We start from the raw sequence: 18,199 nt of genomic DNA, 5'->3' as shown, positions 1-18,199 counted from the left end.
CATGACGGCTCCGGAATAAGGCTACAAAATTAGAATACATAGTTATATGCAATCGTCCGTAACCCCAATAACTGGTATCAGGAGACCGAGAATCAAAGCAACACTAATTAAAATGAAATCATATTAATTGTTTGCACTCACTCGAACAAAAGAAATTCAAATATGAACATAACGAGTGGTGGCGAATAAACATTACATTGTCTTGAGTTAATCTTTGAAACTTATAGACATACAGATTAAACTTGAGTTGTTGATTTTGGCAAACACCACTGAGGCTGCCTTGCTTCCCTTCAAAAAATCTAAATTTTAACCAACTTACATGAAATTCTATGTTATGTTGACTTTATCATTTGAAATTTTATAGTGCATTTTATCAATTGATAAATAAATGTGAAAATCGTAATTTTCAAATCAAATAATAGTAAATAACATTACCTGTTTACTAATGGAAAGTAAGAAAAAAATTACAAAATCAAGTAGTGTTGATTGCGAGTGGAATAAGCTAAGAACATGCAATATCATTAAAATTATCTGGATAAAACTAAGAATGTCAGCCTTCGACAAAAAGGTGTAATTTAGGCTCATTGACTTATACATAATTTTGAGATTAAGTTAGGTCGGAAGGACGAAACTAAAAATATCAGCATCTGGAAAAAAAATGTAAAAAAAGTTATGAAAATAAGATTGAAGATGAAATGCATATTATTTAAGAATACGCCTGTTACGAAAATAAGAAAACAAGTTTATTTACAAATGTGACATTAATACAGATGTCAAAAGACACAAAATAGTATTCAATAATATTGGAAATGGAGGGGAGAATTTTAGATGAATTGTATTTTCCTGTCATTTATGTTAATGTGATCTGAAACAAAGTGACCGCGTGAAACTTAAAGGGGAACCTTCCAAGCACAGGGATTGCACCAAAGAATCACGGGACACTATTGTTTCTGTTATTTACAAAGTTAATCTATCTTTTGTTATCCATTGTAATTTTAATCCAGAAAGTAAATTTGTTGTGAGATTAGGCTTATCTGGAAGTGCCCTTTTAACTTGTTTCGAAAAACAACATAATTCGAATTTGGTTTTGATTTCTGTAGTAGTTGAAAGCATGTGATGGGTGATGACATTTCATTACCGCGATTACGTCCTTTTTCGTTTATTCCGGTGATGCTTTCTCAGGCTGTCATCTTTATTTCATTATACTTCACATTGCGGAGAACAAGAAGATAATTAGAAAGTGTAATTGATTAGATAAAACTAAATTAAAAAAAAATATGAGCTGGTGTCAGTAGTTTCACATTTTTTATACGTAATATGTTGTTTTAGTTTAATTAGAAAAAAATGTGCAAAATTTTTCAAAAAATGCCGCCCTATTTCGGTTATTTTTAAATAAATATCACTCGGTCGAACCGACAAAGCTCTACGAGGTGTGTCATATTTCATATGACCATTAAACACTACCAGTTTGATTAGTGACAATGCTACCGGAACATTACAAAATCTTCTAACAATTTTGTTGATAACGCTCAAATAAACCTTGTGGTGGCGCTCTCCTTGGCGACCGTTTGGCGTGACGCTTTTTTTGCCGGACAACTGTGTGGCCTATGTTTGTGAGAAAAAACACCGAGGGACTTTGAACAAACACAGGCTTCCCGGGCAATGAGATAAATTCTGACTTTATAGATGTGAACAAAAATCAGACAACTCAGATAAATGTGTTTTGCCTTGCATTCTTGCAATATTTTTGCCACTTTAGCTAAATTAAGACTCCTATATGTGGAGGCAAACAATATTCTGAGCCCTTGTCAAACTGGATTTAGGCCTGGGTACAGAACAACTGATAACATGTTTATTCTTAAAACTGCCATTGACAAATATATCAACAATACTGAGAATAAAAAAAAGGGTGGTAAACTATTTGTTGGTTTTGTAGATCTTAAAAAAGCCTTTGATAGTGTATGGCGTAAAGGGCTATATTATAAAATGCTGAAAAACAATAGCAATGGTAAATTATATAATGTAATTAAAAATATGTATGAAGATGTCAACTATGACATACAACTAAATAAATGGTATTACCGAACAGTTTAAATCACTCAGAGGTGCCAGACAAGGTTGTAACATTAGCCCCATATTGTTCAATCTTTTCTTAAATGATTTCCCAGATAAATTGGATGAGACATGTCAGCCTGTTAAAATTGGAAAGTTATCAATAAGTAGCCTACTTTATGCAGATGACTTGGTATTACTCTCTGAAACAGAGGAAGGTTTCCAAAATTGTTTTACTAAGCTACATTCCTATTGCACTGATTGGAATTTGAAAGTAAACACTTTCAAAACCAAAGTAATCGTCTTTAACAAAAATGGCAGGTTGCTCAATCATAAATACAATTTTTATTATAATAATATAGAAATTGATATTGTGAGTAGTTATAAATATTTAGGTATGGAGTTTAAGCCAAATGGAAAGTTTGATTTGGCAAAAGAAAATTTATATAAAAAGGCAGTCAAGAGAGCTCAACAAACTTCGCACCTACAAGAAGTTTAAAACAAACTTCAAAATGGAAAAGTATTTGATGGATGTGAATAAATCAAAATATAGAAAATATATTTGTAAATTAAGAATTAGTGACCATCAGCTTATGATTGAGAAAGGGAGGTATACTAGACCAAAAACAAAACTGGAACACGGAATCTGCACAAGATGTGACAATGACTCAGTTGAGGATGAGTACCATTACATTATGGACTACCCACAGTACAATAAAATGAGGCAGATACTTTTTACAGACTTACATAAGGATAATCCTAATTTTACTTCAATGGATCATCCCGATAAATTTATTTACATTATGATAAACTGCCACATTAAGCCTGAGCTTGGTGTGTTTATAATGCAAACAGGTGTGTATTAATAAAACACCTGATTCTACACTACCTTTTAATTGCCTTTTAATTAATCTGTTATTTTAATTTTTTGATTATCCTTTTTACTTTTTTTTATTTCACTTGACTATGTTCATCTTCTATAGAAAGAATAATGTCAATAAATTTATCTTATATGCATTGCGCTAAAATACCTTCGAGCGTACACAAATACAGTTTTGTAACGCCTCAAAACTGCAGTGTAAGCTCCATTCTTCTCGTTTATACACAAAACTCATTTATTTCCCGCACGTTCATAGTTAGAAACTTTAACTAAAAGGTGTTCACGCACAGGTACGCTATTAAAATCCCCCGTTTAATTGTGTGTTTCCATCCATAAACGAAAGCTAACTATGAGACTGTCTAGGAGGGCGGGCCATTATTTCTGATGATAATTGCGTACAAACACATAATGTTGTATTTTTATGAGGTATATGTTTCCCAGAAATTCTCATGTATAGACCATTTATGATTATTTTTTGTTTCCTATATTTTTTTCTCTAACAATTATATTTGTTCTGAGTCGACTAGCCACTCAGTGTTCAGATCCATCACTTGAAAACGAAAGGTCATGACCTAGTTTTATTTAAAGTTCCCGGATGACGGTATATCCTCTATTCGTAAAGGTTAGTATACTATTGCTGCTTAAATCAATACACAATTGACATTATTTTGGGCATTTTTTTTCGTTGACAGCTAAGTACCCCCCAGAATCTGTCTCGCAAGATAGTAGGGGGTTTACTATGATTTTTGATGACAAAAGGGGTTCGCGAACGTCATTTTACCGTGAGTTATTAGGACTTGTCAATGACAACAGTACAATGTTATTGTTAGACCTGACGCCCGATCTGTCGCTCACCGTAGCAACAGCGAAACAAGACTCAACGACCATGTCATTTTGTAGACGAAATTTGACCATTATTTGCCTTGAAATGCAGTGTTTCCGATTATTTCTGTGTTCGATTTTGTCAATAAATATAACGCTGTCAATATGGGTTGTATCGTCTAAGCAACGGACAAACACTTCGATTAAAGTAAACAAACAACAAACAGATTAACCCGCCATTATTTTGAATAAAAAGGTGATGTGGTTACGATGTGAGATTGGTACTACAAATATAATTTAAGTTTTGTTTCAAATACTTGACTTTTTATTGAAAATATAGTAGGCAGCAATTTATAGAATAGAATAGAATAGAATAGAATAGAATAGAATAGAATAGAATAGAATAGAATAAAATTGGAATATAATATTTCACTTTGAATAATTCAATGATAAAAATGAATTTCACACAAAATGAAATTGAAAATAATTAAGTTGCATTTTCTCATGCATTGCCCTGTCTACCAAATAAACATTTTTTTATTAAATATGAAATTTTCAACTGGCATAACAAATAATTTTTTCAGATGTTTGAGTACTTGTTTATTAACAGCGAAGACCATATTATTAAACAAGTTAAGATATTTGTTCATAATTTGTTTGAAATTAAAAACCAAAATTAGATATTTCAAACTATGGTTTAATTCATATTTTTGTATTTCAATGGACCATTTTCCGTTCACTGCGAGAATCACGCGTTATGCGTGAAATCGAACGTAAAAACAGGACAAACAAAGGTCATAGCGTCGTAGTCGCGTCAAACATCGCGTGGGATTCGACAAACGCGAAAGTATTTCGGGGACATTTCCATACTCAATAATGTGCTGTCCACATTTGATGACAGGCAATTTCGATTAAGTAAGGGTATTCGGAAGCAATATTCCTCTGTCGAAGATCGGCCGGTCAATGTAAGCTACGAAATAAAGAAATTCTAGTTCAAAATCAAATCGTTTGATTTTTGCGGCAGACGTTCGACGCGCGTCTTTCATGCATCTCGCGAGATCTCGCAATTGTATGGAAAATCACCTATTGTTGAATGTTGTTTTGCTACAATTTTAGATACAAGTTTCTTTGGGCCCCTCACCCATAACTCTAATCCTAACTCTGCCCCTCCAGTACCCCTCCTCAATTTCAAATGTATATATCCCTCTTTGTGTCACTTGTAATTATTTGGAGGGGCATATTGAATTACATTGAGAGCTGAAGTGTTAGGGTCAGGGTTCAGTTTAGAAGTGAGGGGCTTTTAAGAAACTCTTTCCCAATTTCTTTGCTGAAAGAAATTATTATTATTAAATTAATAATACATGTTGTTTTCATTTGTTTCAGGCTATACATTACTTGAAATAAAATCATGAGTTATGGAGGTGGCTACCCTCCTCCTAGTGGTGGATACCCCCCTCCGCAGGGTGGTGGTGGATACCCTCCTCCGCAGGGTGGCGGTTACCCTCCTGCAGTACCGGGGCAACAAATGAGTATCACCGTGGGCTTCGTAAGTTACGTTATCTTCACTTTCCACTGATTTTCATTTAATGTCAGTCTTGTGAATAATTTAGGATATAATAAGTGCTAAAATCAGTGATGTATTTTTGTTTTCAAGTACAGTAAGAGGAAAAAATGTGATCTCCTAGCCTAGAATCCAGTTATTCTAAGTATACACTCAATAATTATTGAGTGAATCTTTTACGTAAATACATAGTTAGCACAGATATGTGTGTCATCACTGATTGGCTGTCTCCATGACCTCAGTGTATTACCATAGAAACATGCATACACTGTTTGACCCCTAGGTAAGGCCTGCCCACAACACTGCAGAAGATCGATTCACTAGTATATTATTTGTAGATTTGTCAAAGTCTCACAATCATAGAAGGTGTCTAGTGACCCCACCCAAAAACCACTTTTTGTTCACATTTACATATTTTTTTGTTTTTCGCTACTAAAAAGCAAACAAAATAACTAGACAGTATTGAATTCAACATACCGGTAGGTGGTTGTTTTGAATGGCTGTCAGGGATTTTTCACATTACAAAAAATGTTTTAAACTTATTTTTTGGTGCTATGACTCTAACACAAGCATCCAGTAAATAACATTGCTCACTCTTTGAGTTAAGTGCAACATCTTTTTTGTGTATTTTTTTTATAATATTTTGAATATGTTTGAACCAAATAAAGATATTAATTTGGATAAGTTTAGATCAAATAGACATTATTGCATCTTGATCAAATTGTTTTGGTAAAATACTGAACAAAATTTATGAAGATTGTATTTTGTGAACAAAATATGACTTTGGGGTTCCATGGGGTTAAACTTGACCTTAGTAGTTAACCCAGCATCTGCCTAAATGTGTATTCTTCAAACCATAATACTGATCATTATGCTTTGTAATCAGTCAAAAGGATTTATGATTATTCAAATCGCTTTTATACTTTAAATAGACATGTCATTCAATTCCCCATTCTTTTCATAGTTACCATGGAAACCATTTCACAATTCAAATTTTATTTTTACTGATTAATTTCAGCAAATGTAGTGAAACTAAATTCTACAGTATTTATCAACACCCGCAAACATTCCACCATAAAAAGTTTATATATTTTTCAAATTTGATTTCAGTACTTTCAACTTGAGATAGCAAACAATCTAATTAAGATCCCAGTTATTTTTTTTTTAAATATGTATTTTATTTTTCATATATTTTATTTTAATTATTTAATCGTGAAAGTTATGTGGCAATAGTTGAAATAATACAAAATTAACTTTAAATCCCTGCAGTGAGTTTTCTTGATACTTAAATCTAACGATTTAATTTTGTGAATTTCCACAAAATATTGTTTCATTGTATGCAGTTGGAACCGAGTAGATTTGAATTTAAATTTGTCGCATTCAAATGATGTTTTCATACAGGCACAACCAGGAGTGATGCCAGGATATCCACCCGAGGCAGGTCCACCACCTTCAAGTGGGCCTCCTCCCCCACCCGGACAGCAGTGGGCACAGCCTGCACCCATGCCACAACCACAAGGTAAAGATATAAACTGATTCAGAGGGCACACCATCTAGGAGTGCCAGTGGTGGTTATTTATAATAAGACACATGGTCTGTATCTCTTTAGCGTCATACATTATTTATAATAATGGACAACACAATGTCATTTCATATTTTTCATTTATGGTAGCGGGTAAAACATGAACAAATGGAAACCCTCATTATGCGGTTTATTCTGCTCGCTTCACTTGTGAAAGTACGGCCGCAGGATACACCGCATCACTTGTGAAAATAACTTCCATCGCTACGAAAACCACAGGGAGGGTGTGGAGTTCTGTCATAGTATGAGAAATTAAATCTTTTTTCATTATGGCCTGTGTTGTATATTTAAATTATTTAGTTGGTGGATACCCGGCTCCACAAGCAGCCGCAGGGTTCACCACGCCAGGATATGCACCAGTACCCGCTAACATTGATCCATATGCACAACAACGTCATCATCAACAACAACAACAACAGCCTCAGTACTATCAACAACAACAACAACCGCAGTATCGGCAGCCACAGTATCAACAACCGCAGTATCAGCAACATGCACATCAGCAAGCGGCACCAGTACCACAAAGAGTACAATCACAGCAAGTACATCCTGTGGCAAGTAAGTGTGATCATTGTCTGGTAACCACACTATTATTCTGCAGGTTACACCCCCCCCACCTCCAGAATACTCTGGACTTGCTGCTTAATTCCACTCATTAAGGTCATTTGTGGGTATTAATACGGATATTCAGATTCCCATGATTTTGACACTATGGCGTTATTTTATATTGTTGTTCACAATACAATACAATAAATAAAAACAAATGGTTATGGAACTATTTTTCACCGAAAATTTCTGAAAACATGAAAACAAGGATGTTTGAGCCATCGGTTCCAATCGGGGAAAGATCTCATCATATCTGGAAATATTGTGTGGTGACATATACTTATTGAGAAAATAGTGGCTTAGTCTTTTCCACAAAACGAAATGAAATAAAACCAAACCCTAACCCTAACTCGCATTTTTTTTCATTGGCCTAATAATATCTGAGAAAATTTTACACTGTGAAACACGAAATGAATAGCGCCATCAGTGTTCAACAATTCCAAAATGGCTGTCACGTCATGTCAGCACAAATGAATCAAGCTGCAAAGTAGGTGGAAAAAAAGGGGGGAACTAAATAATCTCGACAAATTTATTTCTGTGACGTGGCAATGTTTGAAGTCATTCAAAATTTAAGGTTAGGGTTTCGTTTCGTGGAAAAGACTAAGCCGAAAATAGTATGTTATTATAAGATGGGTAATTCTGATTGGCACGAATAGTTAGGAAATTTTGGGAAATACTATTTATTTTCCTTAAAATAATGCTTTTACATGAATTCCTCTGAAAATTGTTCCAAAAAAGATCATTATTGTCACACAATTTTCCCTAAAACCATGATGCCATTTATTAAAATCTATAATTAAGTAGCACATTCAACTCAAAATATTGTGATAAAATTTTCACTATATTTAATAGGTTGAAACAACCTTAAGCAAGTAAATCTATTCGAACTTCATTAAAAATTGGGGTCCACATTTTGATCACATCATATACTGTCCACTGTCATCCATTATTTGAAAAATTAACATAATCAGATTAGCAGCATGTATCAGCCAATCAACTGACATTGTATGAACTCCATTAAATTACCAAATAACAGAAATTCTTAGCAATAGAATTTCCTACTATATTTTCTGTCATTGTACCTTGTAAAACATATTTAATCTAAATATTTGTATTTTCAGCTGCACCACCTCCAGAAAATATGTACGAGCAAAGTAAGTATTGAGTTGTGGATTAATTCAGTACAAAAACAATGTGTATTGTTCTGCCATAAATATCAGCAATTTTTTGGCATATGAAATTGACATTAATGCTGGTTGCATTCCAAGAAAATGTGTGATGCTTGGCTCTCTTTCTGGTTGAAATGAATACTTCCTCTGATACACAGCACTACAAATTACCCAGGATTCTCTATGATTTGTAACACTAGACATTGTCATCTTTAAAACATTTTACTGGCTTACCATCTTGTACTCTATTAAACTCCTAAGGATTCTGCTGTATGCTGTTTTTCAAAAGTATGTTTTGTAATGTATGATCAGAATGTCAAATTTACCTTAAAACAAAGAGGTATTAAAAATGCTGTTAATCTTTGGAAATATACATGTAATCACTAGCATAAGTACTCACCCTCATCACCTGGCAACTAATATGCATATTTCTTTGTTCCATCTATTCAAAGACTTAATTAGGTGTTGGGGATTTCCTTAGTTATCTTAGAATTATATACTTTGGTTATTATAAACTGAGTTTGGTTTATAGTTGACAAAAAATTTTCAGTACTGCTCTAAAAAAATATTCATCAATTTGGAGAAGAAGAAATTTTGAAAAAAGATGTTCATTTTCAGAATACTTGAAGCATATCCACAGATCCACACGAGACGCCTGTGTACTGTGACATTCACCAAATTTTCTCCAACCAATATATGTTTGTACATACCACATGGGATTGTGGGTAATTACAGTCAATGTGGACTGGTTAAAATTATTCCATTAACACTTGACTTCCTAGACTTGTTGAAATGATCCACGTAACATTCCTAGACTGGTTAAAGTGAACTCACTGTTACTTGACTGCCTAGGCTTGTTGAAATAATCCTAGTGGCACTTCTCTCCCTAGGCCTGCTAAAATGATTTCTTTAATACTTGGCCTTTTAAGACTGTCTGACATGGTTTTATTGACACTGGGCTCCCCTAGACTAACTGAAATGATTCTTTGACGCTGGGCTCCTTAGACTAGCCGAAGTTATTCCAGAAACAGAACTCTTGTTTGACAACCCTAATTTTTTGACTTCTCACAAACCATGATAGATATACGCTGGTCGACACAGCGGAGCTGTTCATATTACTGATTATCCGTCGTCTGTCGTCGTCAACTTTACCATTTTAACTTCTACTTCAAAATCGCAAGTTTAAATTTGATATGCAAGTACCTTGGATGGTTCTTTCTCAGATTTGTTCATTTCATGTCAAAATCTTAAATTCTCTATTTTTGGTGAATATTTTTGTCATTTTTGGTAAAAAGTGATATTTTCGACTTCTTGTTAAAAACCACAAGTCCAATTGTTTTGATATTACATATATAGGTACTACATGTGGACCTCTCTCAGATTTGTTCATTTGATGATGATATCTTTAATTCTCTAATTTTAACAATTGTTTTGTTTGTTTTTTTGGTAAAAAGTGATATTTTCGACTTCAAGTCTGATTGCTTTGATACTATACATATTGTTCATTTTCTAATGATATCTTCAGTTCTTTAATTGAAATGTGCCTTGCTAACAGCGGAGCTATCTCAGCTGACAGGCTGCTTGTAATATTATTATAACTAATATTTCAGCACCTCCAGCACCAAGACCACCTCAGAAAGTCACAAAACCTAAGCCAAAGGTGAGTTTAATACAGTTCTTAGACTATTTGTTCAACTGTGGTAGTATATAGATAATTGTGGATTTGTGTCATGACCCAATTCAAGATTCATGTCCTGAAGTAAGAATATCTGTCACCAAAATCTAAAACACACATTCACCAAGTTTGTTCTTATTTTTCTTCAAATTGAGCACACATTAGTTTGTTTTCAGCCAATATGGCTGATATCATGATAGCTATTATTGTGCAATGTCAATTCACATTTTTCATTTACAGGTTTTAACCTTTTCACCATCTGTTCTCTCTTTTCATCAAAAATAGTCCTGTTTATAGTCTATTCCAACAAAAAGCATCATAGACACAAAATCTTTCAACCTTGAAAGTCATGTTTTCACCACAGAATCTAACAATTTGTATTTATGAGACTGATTGTTCCTAGTCTCTGTTCGGACGAAGTCTGAAAACGTGAACTATTAATTTGGGTTCGTTCCGTCAGTACGTACGTCCGGAGCTATATCTCACCCATTGACGGATTTCATTCAAACTTTACATGAAGACAATACATAATGTCTTACATATGCGCGTCAAGTTACTTCATGATCGCAGCAAAAATGGTCGACTGATGGCCATTTTTGATGTAAAATTTGCTATTTCTGATATCTAAACGTGTCCGCAGCTGTTGCTCGGAGATGACTGGGTCGATTTGGATCAAAGTTGGTATGATGATCATACATATTGGGTTGTAGGTGCACATCATTTTTTTTCATGATTCGAACAAATATGGCTGACTGGCGGCCATCTTGTTTTTCATGGTACCCATGCTACTTTATCTTGAATGCAATGAACTTTCTGTTTAAATTTTGTACAAAGATAGTATACCAAGAGATACATCTGCACCAACATGATTTTTGTGATTCAATTCAATATGGCTGGCCGACACCCATTTTCCATGTAAAAGTGCTAAATCGTCATTTTTACATGTTCAGAGCTGTTTCTCAGAGATGACTGATTTGGATCAAAGTTGGTATGATGATCATACATATTGGGTTATAGTTGCATGTCATACTTTTTCTGTGATTCAAACTAATATGGCTGACTGGTGGCCATTTTGTTTTTCATGATACCCATGCCTACTTTCCCATGAATGCAATGAACATTTCTGTTTAAATTTTGTACAAAGACAGTATACCAATAGATACATCAACATGAACATTATTTTTGTAATTTGATTCAATATGACTGCCCAATGTCCAATTCTCATGTAAAAGCACTAAATCATAACTTTTTACAAATCCATCTCCTATTAATGGTTTCAATCTAATCTCAATGACTTCATCAGCATCAAATTGATATGTCAGATCACAAAATTTTGGACGGGGACTGTGTCATTAACAATGACTTGTTTTTTTTTGTCTTTAGGTTCCACCACCAATGGAGAAACCCGAAGCTCTGAAAGAAGAGCAGATGTACAAGATTTTAGATCAACCGTTTGAATGCCACGGCACTGTCAAACCAGTTACACCATTTGATGCCGAACAAGACGCTGAGATAATAAGAAAAGCCATGAAGGGATTAGGTGAATTATAATCATATCTTGTTTAATCCCATCAATAGTATGGTACAATACTCATTTTTTTATTTCATATGGCATTTGTATGGTTACCTTTCAAGGTAACCAAACTTGATGGGAGCTCTAAAAAGGCTTGAAATACTCACCTACAAAATAATACGGTTACCAGTTAACAGGACAGTTAAACTACCACCTAGTTAGTGTTGTTGATTGTAGTATTTAAAAGCACTAAATCACTAAATGTGTTTGGTTGCCATGGTAACAGGTACTGATGAAGCTGCCATTATTCAGTTGATCACATCACGGTCCAATGAACAGAGACAGAAAATCAAATTGCAGTTCAAGACAATGTACGGCAAGGTAAGTTCATATTTTGTTCTTTCTGATAGATATGGCTCGCTAATCTGTTCTTATCTTAACCTGATTATTCAACAAAATTTCTTCTATGTCTCAGGATTTGATTAAGGATTTGAATAGTGAGTTGAGTGGTGACCTGAAAGAAACTGTGATGGCGCTGTTCATGCCGACTACGTACTATGATGCCTGGTCAATCCATAACGCTATCAAGGTAAATGCATTTTGCAAGGACAGTAAACTTCATTTGACCCATATACATATACGTTGCTATGCATAGTATGGGACCCACATTCATTTCACATGGTCAACATGACTGCTGCCCTTGCCCTTAAATAAAAATTGTAAATCTGTTTTGGAAAAAAGCAATTTTTTATTAAATTCTAGGCTTGTGTTACAAAATGTTGTTCGAGCTGACCAAGCATCTTTCCACAAAAAAGTGATGATCAATATTCTCTGCAGGTGGCACAAATATTTATTTGGGTGAGTGAGGTTGCACCCTCCCAAAACTTTTCACAAGTTCTACAATACTATGATCAAAAAACATTAGATAAGCTGATGTCTTTGTTGATATATTTCTCACATTCACATCTTTACACACTATATTTTATTTTTTAAGGGTCTGGGTACAAATGAAGAAATCCTAATAGAAATATTGTGTACCAGAACAAACGATGAAATCAAGGAGATTGTTAAGACGTACCAACAAGGTGAACACTGCCATCTGGAGTTTAATTATTTCTATTTTATTTGTTAACACAAATTAGCATCTTTATGGTCTATGGCCGGCAATTATATTTTCTTAAATTTTGTGTTTTATTAATTGAATCTTATATTTAATTTTTCAGAATTTGGTAAATCACTTGAACAAGACTGCATTGGAGATACTAGTGGTCATTTCAAAAGGTTACTTGTATCAATGTGTCAGGTAGGATTTCTTTGGCAAAGACGAATTTCACAAGTACATTGTAGTGAATGTTCAGGTTTTGTAGTTTCAAGTATTGATTTCAAACATATCTTGTGATATTTGCATATTTACAAATCATTTTTTGTTTCCAGGGCAACCGTGATGAAGGCAATTCAGTAGATGATGAGAAAGCGAGAAAGGATGCAAATGATCTTTATCAAGCTGGGGAGGGTAAATGGGGAACCGACGAATCAACTTTCAACAAGATTCTAGCAGTAAGGAATTTTGCTCAATTAAGAGCCACATTTAAGGAATATGTGAAGGTGAGTTTGACTAAGATTAGAGATGAATACAACTATCATTACAATCAAAGCATAACATACATGTAATGGGTTTTCTATCCACTGAGTATCAGTAACATCCCAGCACAAAAGAGTTCATGTTTTGACCTCCCCTTTGGTGCACTAAATCAACCCCTGTTTTTGATGTTCAACCTGAGTATGATTTGAAATTGAGTCTGCCAATCGTGCAATAATGGTGATTATTTTTTAAATAGACCACACAAAATGTCATGGGTGTTTGTCAATACACTTTTCTTCATACTGAATTCTGTATACACTGTACACATCAGCTTCCATGTTGAGTAAATCTCTGGATTGATTTTTTCAGATTTGTCAGCGTGATATTATAAATTCTATCGACCGTGAATTCTCAGGTGATGTCCGGAGTGGCATGCGGGCTATTGGTAAGTTGTATTGGTAATCATCTTAGTTCACCAACTAAGGTTTATTCAGCCATTGCCTCATCACATGTACCTCCGGAGATTCTATTTAGCCAGTGTATAATACAGTGGGCCCCCAGGGGCAGTTCAACCTTATATCAATATCTGATATTATTATACATCTGTCACCATAACGCCATAAGTTACAGCGTGCCATAATTTTGTGGTATTTTCATCCTACCATATTAGAAAATGCAAATTTCAAATATGGAATGATTATGCGCGTAAGCGTCCTCTAATAATAAAAACAAACATGGCTGCCACCAGGGCTTGACCAGACTCCACACAAAGAAGTTCGCTGATTCTGTTCTAAACTTTTTGGATTTCTGCATTCCCATGATGTATCCTTTGTAGGAAAAGATGTATAATTGTGAAGATACCTCAAAGTATGCACTCAGACAGTACGCCGTTGACCTTCGCTGTGCTTTGATACTTCCGCTGTATTGTCTTCATGCATACTTTGACGTATCCTCGTAATAACTTCGTATTCTCAAATATAAAATTTTGATTTCACTTAAACAATAGGATAGTCTATTTTTACACAAAAGATTGACTTTAAACCCATTGTACTTTCAATTTATTGTAGCCATGTGTGTAAAGAGTCGTCCTGTGTATTTTGCTGAAAGATTGCATCGTTCAATGCATGGTCTTGGTACAGATGACCACACGTTAATACGAGTAGTCGTCTCAAGATCTGAGGTGAGGCCATTTTTTTACTCTACCATCTATTTTTCAACCCAACCATCTTTTGGCTCTATCTTTCATCTTTTGATTCTATCATTGGTCTTTTGACTCATCTTTTGACTCACTATTTGTCTTTTGAATCTACAGTTTGTCTTTCAAATCTACTGTTTATATATGCATCTTTTAACTCTACCATCCATTTTTTGACTCTATCATCCATCTTTTGACTCTACCATTCATTTTTGTACTCTACCATCCGTCTTTTGACTCTACCTCCATCTTTTGACTCTACCATCCATCTTTTGACTCTGCCATTCATTTTCTGACTCTACCATTCATCTTTTTACTCTACCTCCATCTTTTGACTCTACCATCCATCTTTTGACTCTGCCATTCATTTTCTGACTCTACCATTTTTTGACTCTACCATCCATCTTTTGACTCAAACTCCATCATTTGACTCTCCAATCCATCTTTTGACTCTTCCATCCATATTTTAACTCTACCATCCATCATTTGACTCTCCCAACCATCATTTGACTCTTCCATCCATCCTTTGACTACACCATTCATTATTTTACTCTCCCATCTATCATTTTACTCTTCCATCCAATTTTTTACTCTTCCATCCAATGATCCATCTTTTGACTCTACCCTTCATCTTTTGACTCTACCATCTGTCTTTTGACTCTATTATCTATCCAAAGAGTTGTAAGACACTTTACAGTATAGTTTGTTCAGTAATATTCATGTCAGAATATTGCTTCTCCTCCTTTTCAGAAACCTTAGAATGTCTCTCTGATTTACTCATTGAATTTAACAAGTTGATTGTTTTTAGCACAGACCCAAAGCAGAATTCAATACATTATGAGATTTTAGTTTGCCCAGATAAAAAATTGCATAGTCGTTGAGCGGAAAAATCATTCAGTGTTCAAAATGTATAACTTAATTGTGCATCTCATAATCACTGAACTTGGTACATGGCTAGATTTATTTAAGGGCTTTCAACAACATGAACTACAACGTTAACAACATGTAAATGACCTTGTGCTGATAGTGATGTTTCACCATGCAATACAGTACTAGTACAATGTAAAATCTGTATTAGTAACCACGGATTCTATTAAAATGGAACAATCCAACAGAGGGGATGCAGCTTCTATTAGAGCATGTACACATATGAGAAATGGTGACTATTTGGTTCTTAATTGTCCAAAATAAATGGGTGTGGCTACTAATACAGATTCTACAGTAATTTCATAGATATGGGCATACTTTATGTCCTAATTATTCAATAACAATATGACAATTTTTCTTTTTTTTTCAAGATTGATCTGGTGGAAATTAAAGAAGCATTTTTGGAGAGATATTTAAAGACACTTTATTTGTATATAGAGCAAGACACCAGCGGTGACTACAGAAAACTACTTCTCTCAATTGTCGGCAAAAACTAAAAATACTCAAACTCTGAATTTGACTGTGAAAACCGGAACCTACTTAAAGCATCACTGACATCATGTCGCTTTGTTTTAATTATGCCTATCTAATAACTATACTCCTAAAATTATTTACCAAACAGTGTGACCTCTGAAGAGGACTTATTTTGTAGACATTCTGAGTCAAAATGGAATCCTCTAAAATCAAGTTTTAGACAAATATTTTATGTGACTATAGGTGACTCAAGCACAAACAAAAATGTTGTGGCTCCTGATTTCCTTAGTTTTCACAATATTTTGTTTAAAAATGTACAAATTGTACAAAAATCAGATGATTTTTCAGGATCACTATATCATTGTTTATCAATAACACGCCAGAGAATTAACACAACTCCATGCATCACAGCAAATCTTTGTGTGTTCATGTCAGTGTCATATCAGCTTAGAGATCACACTGTTACTTCTTTTTAAAACCTGTGAACATTATAATTCCGTCTGTTTTGTTCTAAATAAACTATTTAACTAAATAAAAGGAGATTATGAAAAATGTTGATCGCAACTTTTCTGGTGCTGAACATATTTTTCATTAGTTGATAAAGTGCGCCCTCACTGTTTGCTCTAGAAATGCAATGATGTTTTTTTCAGAATAATACCATATATGGTAATATTCATCTCCAGAGTAGAGGAAGATGTCAAAGTAATTGGATGTTTATATTTGTTATGTATATCTGTGTATATATTCTTAATACATCTATGATAGATAAATAGATATAGAATATATTATATCAAAGATTTGTCTGTAGATCAGATTAGCTTCATAATTATTATGTTTATTGTATATCTAGAATTGTATTGTTTTTCGACACAAACACACATAAATATGCATGTGAACTCAGATATATAATTCAATTATATAATTATTAAAACAAATACAAAAAAGTGTAAAATGTTACAATTGTACCACAGAGGTCTTGAATCAACTATTGAATCTTGATTTTTTTGTGGGGTTGTATAGCATATAGGAGTGAAGTACAAAAGATCCAATCAATTGAATATATTCAAAGCGTAATTGTTTATTAACACCTCTCAAATTCGCAACAAATAATGTTACAAATATGATAGATTGCAATAACTTTACGACACATACACCATTACTGTTTTATACACCGTAACTGTCACATACCCATAATTAATATAATATTTAATGAGACCAATTACCAAATATTACCTATTATTTATCTTGTTTATCAGACATAACAACTTTATCTATTTAATAGTTCTACCAGGAAAAGATGGGTTTAATACTCGTGTATTGTCGTGGCTCGTGGTTGATTGTCTCTTTAGGACCCTTGTTGTCATCTGCCTTTGATTAACTACTATATGTACAAAATATGTTATTTATTTATGCTCCTAAAAGAAGGAGGGCAAGGGGGGATAGCTGGTACAGGTTACAGGAAATAAAACCGGCATTTTACGTTTTTACAGAAAATAAAATTAAAGTTCTATTTACAATAAAAATAGGTTTTTACACTTTACAGATAAAGCAAATTCAATTTTTATATTTGATAATTTGTGTTTAAGAATCAAAATTGGAAATTGCATTAGAATTACAACGTTTTATGTGGAAAATGCTTTATACACTTACAAAAAAAAAAGATCTCTGTGCAAATTACGAACGAATAATAGAGCTGATTACATTTATTATGAAAATAAAAACAATCGATTACAGCTTACGAAAATAAAAACAATTGATTACAGCTTACGAAAATACCCCTTGCCGACCCTCCTAAAACTTTCAATAATATATTCCAATATTCTTTTTTTTTAATTTGTTGCATGAAAATAATTTGTTGTATATGTCTGGATTTTGAGAACAGCAGCCTAACAGAAAACCTCATTAGCGAAATACAATCAATTGGATCTTTTTCTCACGGTTTTGCCAGATTTTGTGCTTTTTCTTGGAATGAGCATTTAAACTGATTAGAGAGTATGATAATAAAGCAATTTCATCTTGTAGTGTGTTTATTTACTGATGTCAATTATGTAAAAATTAGGAATTATAATTTTCATCAAAGTTTTTTACTTATTTCCTTGTACATATGGAAACTAGTGTTAATTGGCCAACGTTATAAATTTGAATAAAATTGAGCTCTGTG

At 33.7% G+C, this 18,199-nt stretch overlaps 1 protein-coding gene across 1 annotated transcript; it reads left to right on the top strand.

Annotated features, from left to right (window-relative positions):
- Nucleotides 1-3,514: 3,514 nt before the first annotated feature.
- On the top strand, nt 3,515-16,590 carry LOC100372219 (annexin B9-like). The gene is made up of 15 exons (XM_002734652.4): nt 3,515-3,554; nt 5,138-5,300; nt 6,717-6,834; nt 7,198-7,455; nt 8,625-8,657; nt 10,283-10,332; nt 11,731-11,887; nt 12,147-12,241; nt 12,336-12,449; nt 12,855-12,945; nt 13,084-13,163; nt 13,295-13,465; nt 13,812-13,887; nt 14,510-14,622; nt 15,936-16,590. Exons 2-15 carry the CDS (start codon nt 5,163-5,165, stop codon nt 16,059-16,061), a joined length of 1,620 nt encoding a protein of 539 aa, XP_002734698.1. The 5' UTR covers nt 3,515-3,554; nt 5,138-5,162; the 3' UTR covers nt 16,062-16,590.
- The last annotated feature ends 1,609 nt before the right edge of the window (nt 16,591-18,199 follow it).

This window comes from Saccoglossus kowalevskii, chromosome 19 (assembly GCF_978046115.1).
Source record: "Saccoglossus kowalevskii chromosome 19, keSacKowa6.1, whole genome shotgun sequence".
Taxonomy (NCBI): domain Eukaryota; kingdom Metazoa; phylum Hemichordata; class Enteropneusta; family Harrimaniidae; genus Saccoglossus; species Saccoglossus kowalevskii.
The sequence above is the reverse complement of the archived record's forward strand: the minus strand, read 5'-3'. Positions and strand labels throughout refer to the sequence as shown.

Coding starts and splice junctions, on each gene's coding strand:
- LOC100372219 (XM_002734652.4), top strand. CDS start 5,163: ATGAGTTATGGAGGTGGCTACCCTCCTCCTAGTGGTGGATACCCCCCT. Junction 12,946..13,083: donor TGTTAAGACGTACCAACAAG/GTGAACACTGCC, acceptor TTAATTTTTCAG/AATTTGGTAAATCACTTGAA. Junction 13,164..13,294: donor TACTTGTATCAATGTGTCAG/GTAGGATTTCTT, acceptor TTTTGTTTCCAG/GGCAACCGTGATGAAGGCAA.